Consider the following 9,038-nt stretch of genomic DNA (forward strand, 5'->3'; position numbering starts at 1 on the left):
AGCTCAACCTTTCAGCTTAAAAACAAGCCAAGAACTTGACTCGCCTCGGTTCGTTTACAGTCCTATAATAAAGTCCCAAAACTTGTTTAAAATGCATGTAGTTTTGAATTTCTTTCTTTAAATATTAACTTGTTAACTCTTAAATTGGTCTAATAAAATGGTACAATCTTTTTCTTCAAAAATGTTGGATGTCACTTTATCAAACTTGACCAATGTAAAAGTCAACTAGTCATTATTTTTCAAAAATCAATGTGTATTTAGAAAAGTTAAGGGATTTTAATATACATAAATAAGGTTGGTAACTTTTCGTGTATATTTTACAAGTTGAAAGATTTTCAGTGAAAAAAAAGAAAGTACATTGATTTTTATTATATTAACCCTCTGTAAAATTGATCTTCAAATAACAAATTCCAGTGCCGTATTATCCAGAACAACTTACTGCTTGAGCAGCTTCATCAATCACAACAATGTCAAAATTGCGATTCAGTTTAGTGAAAAGACTTGAACCACTGAAACTAAGAGTAGAAAACACCTGCGAAAAAACAACATATTATAACTCATATGATATTTTAAATATCACCATAAGGCTGAAAACTGGAATTACATACAATTGCTGACTCATCCATAACTGAAGCACGAATCGTGTCTCGGTCCCTTGCACCACCACCTTGCTTTTGTTTATCAGCAGTTTGGAAACCCATGCTTGCAAGTTTTTGTTCCACCTGAACGTCAAACAGTCAAACTTCCAATGTAATTCCTCATTTTCTATTTTGATAAGCTTTAATGAATGCGGCATTGAAAGAATAAATACCAGGTAATCCATAGATACAGCCTGGACAGAATGATGTGCCTTGAGACCAATTCGAACAATTTTAGGTGCGTAAGAACGATCATTTTCATCACGAATGCCTACAATCAGAAAATTGTGACATAAATGCACAACAAAAAAGATGAAGAAAAATAAAAGATAAAATTGGCATTATATTTGGCAAATACCGGTGCTTAAAAGTCGCAACACAATCTCGTCAAGTGCAGAGTTTGATGGAGCACACACCAAAACACGCACACGGTATTTGCGACTGGAGTTAACGACTTCTGGTTTCTGTGTGGACATTAGAGGAATATATTATATATAATAATATAACATGTGTGTGTGTGTGTGTGAGAGAGAGAGAGAGGGTTATAGGTAGAACACAGTTTCTGCGAGAACACAAAGAACAAAAAAATCATTCACTTTTCTAATCTTAAAATATCTTTGTTATATAACAAAATGGTTTAAATGCAATGTGTATTCATCTTTCCTGAAATTCAAGAACGATATAAACAAATTTCATTTATATATAGAACTTACATGCATATACACAGTTAGAATTTTAAAAAACATGAACAAACTTGTTTTATGACTTTTTTATATACAACAAATACATTTGTCACTTTTTGAATCTTATAATAACTTTATAATACAAGAAGATGGTTGAGTTGCAGTGTTTATTCTTCTTTGCTGAAATCTAAGAACAATAAAAACAAATTTCTCTTATGTATAGAGCTTACATATGTGTAGGTACGCGGTTAAAATTTTAAAAAAACATGAACAAACTTGTTTTATGACTTTTTATATACAACAAACACATTTGTCTTTAAGAAGCACAAAATTTTATAAAATGAAAATCATTGATCAAAAAACCAAACAATTTAGGTTTGTTCGTTTTTTTTTCTCACAATAATGTAGTTTTATGTAATGAACTGCAAATATAAGTATATATGGACCACCAAGATAAATAAAATTATAATAAAACAGAACTAAGTTACTTACTAGATCGTTGCCAGTAGTGGGATAAAAACCATCATCACCATCTTTAGGCATTATTACATCTCTAGGATTAATTCCAGTTAACCATGGAGAAGCTTTTGTCCATTGCTTTTTCCTATTAAAAAAATATTAAATGTTTCACAAAACAAGATGCATTGTTATAAAATGTCAATATAAAAGAGAGAACTGAGCAAAAGAAGCTAAAAGAATGAAACTGTGAGAAAACATACTTGTCTTCAATACGTAAATCTGGTCCACGTTTTATCTCACTTATTTTACCCCTGCACAAAAAATTATGAACAAACGAAACCAAAGATAATAACATGATAACCTTAAGCAATGACTAATAAAGTTATACTCACTTAGTATGCATGCGAGCTGGAGTTGCATGCAATATAGCACTAAGAAGCCCGAGAATTGTTTGTGTTTTTCCTGTTCCAGGTGGACCCTAAGAAAGCATATAATAGAAGTTTGTTTCTTTCAGGTGAAAAAGCAAATTCAATAAAAAATCAAGAAATCTTGGTACAAGAAAAACCTGAATCAGGACAAAGTTTCTGCGTGATAGACCAGCCTGCATGAAACAAGTATACAAACGAGAGTTAATGTACACGTGTGTGTAAAGATGTTGCCAGCAGTCAAAAATCAAGACAACTGAATGACATCATGTCAAAGGAGGGCAAATAGGTAATAGGTAAGTGCTCACACGTATAGCTTCCAGCTGTGTTGAATTATGGTTTGTTTGAATATATTCCATAAGAGGCTTAGAAATTCTCCAAGCTTGATCTTCAGACTTATTAATATTATCAGCAGCTTTCAAAATCAAATCCTTGTATGGCAAGAAACTAATCGAACGCATAGCAACATATTCACGAGCTATGGTTGATAAACTGCATACCTAAAAAGAAGACAAAAATGGCAACAGAAATACAATAAAAGTTTGTAAAATATGAATTATATTACCTTCATTACATACCACCCTACGTCTGTATTGGTAATACGAGAACGCACATTCAAAAGTCTCTTTGAAGTGGTGACGTCGTTTGTGGACACTCGTTTTATTTCTCCTTCTAACTGCATTCTAAGTCTAAGCTTATCTGCCACACGATGCTCAACTAATGCAAATGCATAAGTAGTGGGACGTTTATTATCATGTTGAAACTGCAAAAATGTACTCGCTTAAGAGTTGTAAAGTGTAGCATAAAGTTGAAAATATGAGAAAATGAAGATAAAATCATAATGTTTACCTTCTGTTCTGACATTAGCAACAGATCATTTTGTGATACGGATCCCCAATCATCAACAAGTAACTCAAGTAAATGAAATCCATCGGTTTCACAAGGTTTATTTACAATACCCAGCTTCCATTCGGTTTCTTAGAAACAGGAAAAAAGAAGGCATAAATATCACAGTTGATATGTATAACAGTATAGACATATCTAATTAGTCATACTACACTTAGGTTTTCCACATTAGATGACCTAATCGGTCCTATTACAGTCTAGTTAGCTATTGTTTCCCTCAACAAAATCAAATGTGTAATAAACTTTGAAGTGACGCTCTGATTATAACTACAAGAAGATCAAACATATATATACATGTGCTGTACTTCAACGTTTACTACTAAATGAGTTTAAATACTCTAATTGGTAGGAGTTTAAGTTTTTGTTTGTTAGGTTCTAGTTTTTTTTTTATCTAAAGTCATGCTCTGGTTCTTTTAATTAAACTCAGTTTTGTTTCTTGGCTAACTTAATTTCCGAACAGTACATTTGTTCTAAAATGTCAACAATAATATTATTTTTTTTCTTTTTCTATTTCTCTACATTGCAAATACTTGCTTCCATATTTGGATCTGCCAAGTTTTGATCAAAATCAATTAATATCCATTAGTATTCCAGTCTAACTATTCATCAACAGAATCAAACCAGTGATAAATTGACGCTCTGACTATAGCTACAAGAAGATCAAACATATATATACATGCTGCAGTGCTGCACTTCAAGGTCTACTACAACAGGATGAGTTAAAATACTGTAATTAGTCATACTACAGTTAGGTGTTTCACTTTAGATAACCTAATCAGTCATGTTACAGTCTAATTAGCTAAGAGTGTGCATCAACTGAAACTTATAATAATAATAATAATAATACCTTGTTCTTCGTCATCTTTGGCTTGTAAGATTTGAGCTTTAACTTCTTCAAAGAGCAGAGGCTCAAACGTGTCGAGATAGTCATCAACGTCTTTATACGTGTCCTTGACGTGTTTTAGCCCTAAATCCTTTTCGTGTGCTTTATTCTGCTTCAGATTATTTTGTACAAGACGAATGTAGTCCCAGCCGAGAACTATTTTGTAGAAGCGGTGCAGGCATCCTGCTTCTTCTTCAATTAGGTTCCTCTCTATCGCCATCAATCAAACAGCAGAGTCTTCTGGTGGTTTGAAATCTAAATCATTGATTTTATATACTAGGCCCATTTAACCCATTTAAGTATTTAAAATTAACTTTTGTAGTTTTGTTTTTATTTATGTTTAATTTTTTTCCAATTTTTTAAAACACATTCATAATTTTCAATATATTTTCAAGATCTAAAAATTAAAACAAAATAAATAAATATATAAAATTCATAGTACTCATATATAGTCGACCAAGCCTAAACTATCTCAATTTTGTTTTATTACTATTTCTTTTTTTTAATGGGTCATCCTCGGGTCGAAAAGAATATATTGTACGGGTTAGAATCGAAATTTTTGACACGAATAATAATAATAATAATAATAATAATAATAATATAGGCCTGATACGGTTGCACATTTCAACTATTCAACCCGAAACTGCAACCCATTAACTAGCTAATCCAACACAATTACACCACAACTTAAGATAAGTCATAAGACCATATTACACAATTGTTTTAGGGGCCGTCATTCCTTGGTAGGGATGACAATAAAACCTGAACTCGATGGGAAAACCTGAAACCCGACATAAATGGGACGGGTAATACCCTACCCATTAGGGTTTGGGACGGATTTGGGATTAGTTTTGAAATTTTTCGCGGGTTTGGGATGGGTTTGGGATTTCTAATATACCCGATTACCCAACCCAATTACCCGATAACATAAATACCCGATTATATACCCGATATAGCTTATTATATTATATATATATATATATATATACTATATTCCAAATATATTATTTGTCAGAACTTGTTTATGTCAATTATTTGAGACATTTTATCTTTACAGTAACCATCTTTGTAATCAATTAGTTATGTTTTGTGAAAACCCGGTAGAAACCTAGCGGGTTTTAAGCCGGCTATACCTGACGGGTATTTTATCAAAACCCGATAAGAAACCCGAAACCCGATGGGTAATTACCCGATTAAAACCCGATGGGTTTGGGATGGACTTTCATAACCGGGTATGGGTTTGGGAATACCTAAACCCGACTCAAACCCGACCCATTGTCATCCATATTCCTTGGCCACGCAAGCAAACCCAACGCAAAACATCATTATAGTCAAGTGAATATAGCACCAACAACCCCCCCCCCCCTCCCCTCCCGCCCCATTCCATTACCACCCAAATCACAATAATTCTACAATACTTTTGGTTAACTAGCCGCCTTCCATAACACAGTCTAAATATAAAAGGAAAATTGGATATTAATAATCCCAACTATCAACTATTGGCAAATAATAATCCCAACTAACAATGTGACCGGTGATAATCCCAACTATCAGTTTTGTTATCAATAACAGTCCCAGTTAAATAAAACAGCTAACTCCGTTAATTATTGATGACATGGCGCGTGACATGGTGATTACTTGACGGGTGAGGTGGACTTTTTCATTTTATTTTAAATCTTAAATATACAGATCAAATTCTGATATCCTCTCAAAGAAAATTAACCTAGTTCGTTTCTACAGTCGGCTTTTCTATCTTTTAATCCTCTCAAAGAAAGGGTAAGTTTTCAACCCTTTTTGTTTCTTGCAATCGATTCTATAGTGACGATTTCACTACATCAGAATCGTTCCATTATTTATGTTTTGATTTGCCTATGCATTCGCAATCCCTCCTTTTGCCTAGTGATAGATATTGGCATCTGTAAAGCCCCGTTACCGGTGCCTTACATTGGACGTTGGATTTACTCATAAACACAGTTCTAAATATCAAAGTTAATTAAAAATTTCGCGGAAACGTTAACTTTAATCATTCGATACAAAACATTAATCTTTTCTTTAAAACCATAACATAAAACATTATATTTAAAACATCATTTCTTTCATCTTCAGATGTCAGCCGTTCAATCCCTGCCACGTGCCCTACTCATGCTAGCTCATTAAACATATTCACCTGCGTGCATACTAAAAGTCAGCTATGCTGAGTGGGTTCTAGTAATCAGGCGACATACAATACATTCACATATCATACATACATACATATCCGAAGATACATATCCATACTTAACCAGTTACCTTACTATCATACATACATACATACCTGCTATCACCTACCTCAGTCTACTGAGAGTACGTTCATAGTCCACCGTCTATGCCTATACTCAAGGTCGTGAACACGAAAAATGTCCGCAGTCCTTACCTATGTTCACCAATTATGGTACGTGCAAGGTCCGCAGTCCTTCCCTATACCATCCTATATTAACAACACGTACAAGGTCCACAGTCCTTCCCTATGTTGCAACCTATATCATAGCACGTACGAGGTCCGCAGTCCTCCCCTATGCTACCACAATACTATTATAGCATGTATAAGGTCCACAATCCTTTCCTATGATGGCTCCTATCTAAAGTACGTATAAGGCCCACAATCCTTAACTACGTTCTCATATATAATCTATATCACGTATAAGGCCTGCAGTCCTTAACTACGCCGTCACCTGCCAAGTCTATGTCCAACAAAAGTTAGAGGGGTACCATCCTAACTTACTATGTCGGACGTAGAACTCACATACCATTCATGTACCTGTATACACATACTTCACATATACAATAATTACATTGTAGCATAAGAACACTTTAAGCGTTCTTCATATCATTCATTTAACAGTCATACTCCTTGTCGATACGTGCAATATCCAAAGATCGTTCACGCCCCGACAAGTGTTCATTTATAACGTTCATACATTATCCATACATTACATATAACATTACTATCTTTATTTATAACCTGACAGTACGCGCAATATCCGAAAATCGTTCACGTACCGACAAGCAATCATTCATATCTATCACATATATCACATATAGCATACACTTACCACTTAAGGTAAGTGTATTAACTAATCATATCGAGTATGCACACAACCGCGAAAACGTAACAAGGAATGAGGCTAGAAACTCACCTGGATCCTGTTTCCTTCTCCGTTTATAGTTAATCCTCTCTTTCGTTGAGCTCTGCTAACTGTATATAAGTTACATGTATTAAAACTTGTTCTATTTGTATTTCAGTTAAAACTAGCTAAGTCCGGTCTAATCCGTTGGCCTTGTTTAGATTACAACTACTTAATATATTTTGTTTCAAACCCTAATGTATAAGGTTTTTGATTATTTTAATATTCTTTTCTTTCTTTCCGCTTTTAACCTTGTTCATGTTTATTGAAATAATGGGGTACGGATATACATACATACATACATACATATATATATATATATATATATATATATATATATATATATATATATATATCTAACACATGGGTACACAATGCATATGTGTTTTTAAGTGTATTCTCTCACATATGCAAGCGAGTATATATTTACTTGTGTATACTTTCGAGTTCGACTAGTGTGACCAAATATAGGGTGTAACTGAATCCTATTATAAGGATATACTTGTGGTCGGGTTCAAGGTGTATGCGATGACCATTGCAAGCGAACTACTAAGGCAACCCAATAAAATCGAGCCTTATGTAACCGATATATAAAAGTGATCGGTGATGACTTGCAATCGACCTTATAATTGTATTTGATATTACGTGTGATAGATAACTTCATGTATGCGAGTATACATACTAATCTATAAGGCATTGTAACCGAGTTCCTTGGTAGATGATCTCTTAATGTATGCGACTTATAGAGGGATCGGTCCATTGTATGCGCATGTATTCGATGACAAGGATGTAAGCGAACACCATTGTAAGCGAGTATACATCCATTGTATGCGACGGGACCCGTGTAATCGAACGAGCTAGTGTAAGCGACCCTAAGGTGGACGAATCTCAATTGTAATCGACTTTCGATGTGTTTGAATCCGTTGTAAACGAACTCAGTGCATGCGAGTTGTGTATATATATACATTATAGTACTAAGTATTTGTATGCGAGTTGTTTGCATGCAATATCCATTATAATACTAAGTATTTGTATGCAAGTTGTATGCATGCAATATCCATTATAATACTAAGTATTTGTATGCGACATCCACATGCGTTCCTTTCTGACCATCAGCCAATGTATGCGAGTATGTATATATATCTTAAGTATTGTATGCGATTGCATGGATCATTGTTTGCAAGTTTGTACGTAATCGAGTTCTAGGATTTGTAAGCAAATGTATATATATATTGTAATCGATCCATGTATGCGAATGTATATATATATTGTAATATCGATCCATGTATGCGAATGTATATATATATTGTAATAGATCCATGTATGCGAATGTATATATATACTGTAATCGATCCATATATGCGGGTTACATGTATTCGAGTACCGATTACCGATGTATTCGAGTCCGACCGTAATCGGTGGGCTATTGTAAGTGAACCATGCTATGCAAGCGGGTTCCAGTGTAAGCGACTCTAAAGTGATCGAGTATCGTAATCGACCCGTTTATATGTATTTGTTAAGGACCTTGTAATCGACTCACATGTAATCGAACTCATTGTATTCGAGTTCGGTGTATTCGAGCCCCCATGTAAGCGACTATAATGTGATCAGGTTAGTTGTAATCGATTTATATATATAAAGTGATCGAGTTACGTGTAATAGACTATAACCAGTGTACGCGAGTTATAGCAATGTATTCGAGTTATACTTCTACACGTCCCTTGTATGCGTTTTGGAACAGTGTATGTATATATATTAAAGTAATTGAATAGCTTATATATATATATATATATATATATATATATATATATATATATATATGATCAGATCATGAGAGAACCCTTTTAAAATTAAGAACTATAAGAACCATTTTGGATCAC

General features: G+C 33.9%; 1 protein-coding gene across 1 annotated transcript; it reads right to left on the reverse strand.

Moving 5' to 3' along the window:
* Nucleotides 1-51: 51 nt before the first annotated feature.
* Nucleotides 52-4,222, reverse strand: LOC143603936 (putative helicase MAGATAMA 3). The gene is made up of 12 exons (XM_077080583.1): nucleotides 3,959-4,222; nucleotides 3,055-3,182; nucleotides 2,771-2,968; nucleotides 2,514-2,705; nucleotides 2,346-2,381; nucleotides 2,173-2,258; nucleotides 2,041-2,091; nucleotides 1,814-1,925; nucleotides 997-1,102; nucleotides 812-909; nucleotides 609-722; nucleotides 52-532 (listed from the first exon to the last, which is right to left on the reverse strand). Exons 1-12 carry the CDS (start codon nucleotides 4,212-4,214, stop codon nucleotides 422-424), a joined length of 1,488 nt encoding a protein of 495 aa, XP_076936698.1. The 5' UTR covers nucleotides 4,215-4,222; the 3' UTR covers nucleotides 52-421.
* Between the last annotated feature and the right edge of the window lie 4,816 nt (nucleotides 4,223-9,038).

The sequence above is a fragment of the Bidens hawaiensis genome, unplaced genomic scaffold (genome assembly GCF_021521415.1).
Source record: "Bidens hawaiensis isolate Kalapana, Puna unplaced genomic scaffold, B.hawaiensis_p1.1 tig00063376_1, whole genome shotgun sequence".
Taxonomy (NCBI): Eukaryota; Viridiplantae; Streptophyta; class Magnoliopsida; order Asterales; family Asteraceae; genus Bidens; species Bidens hawaiensis.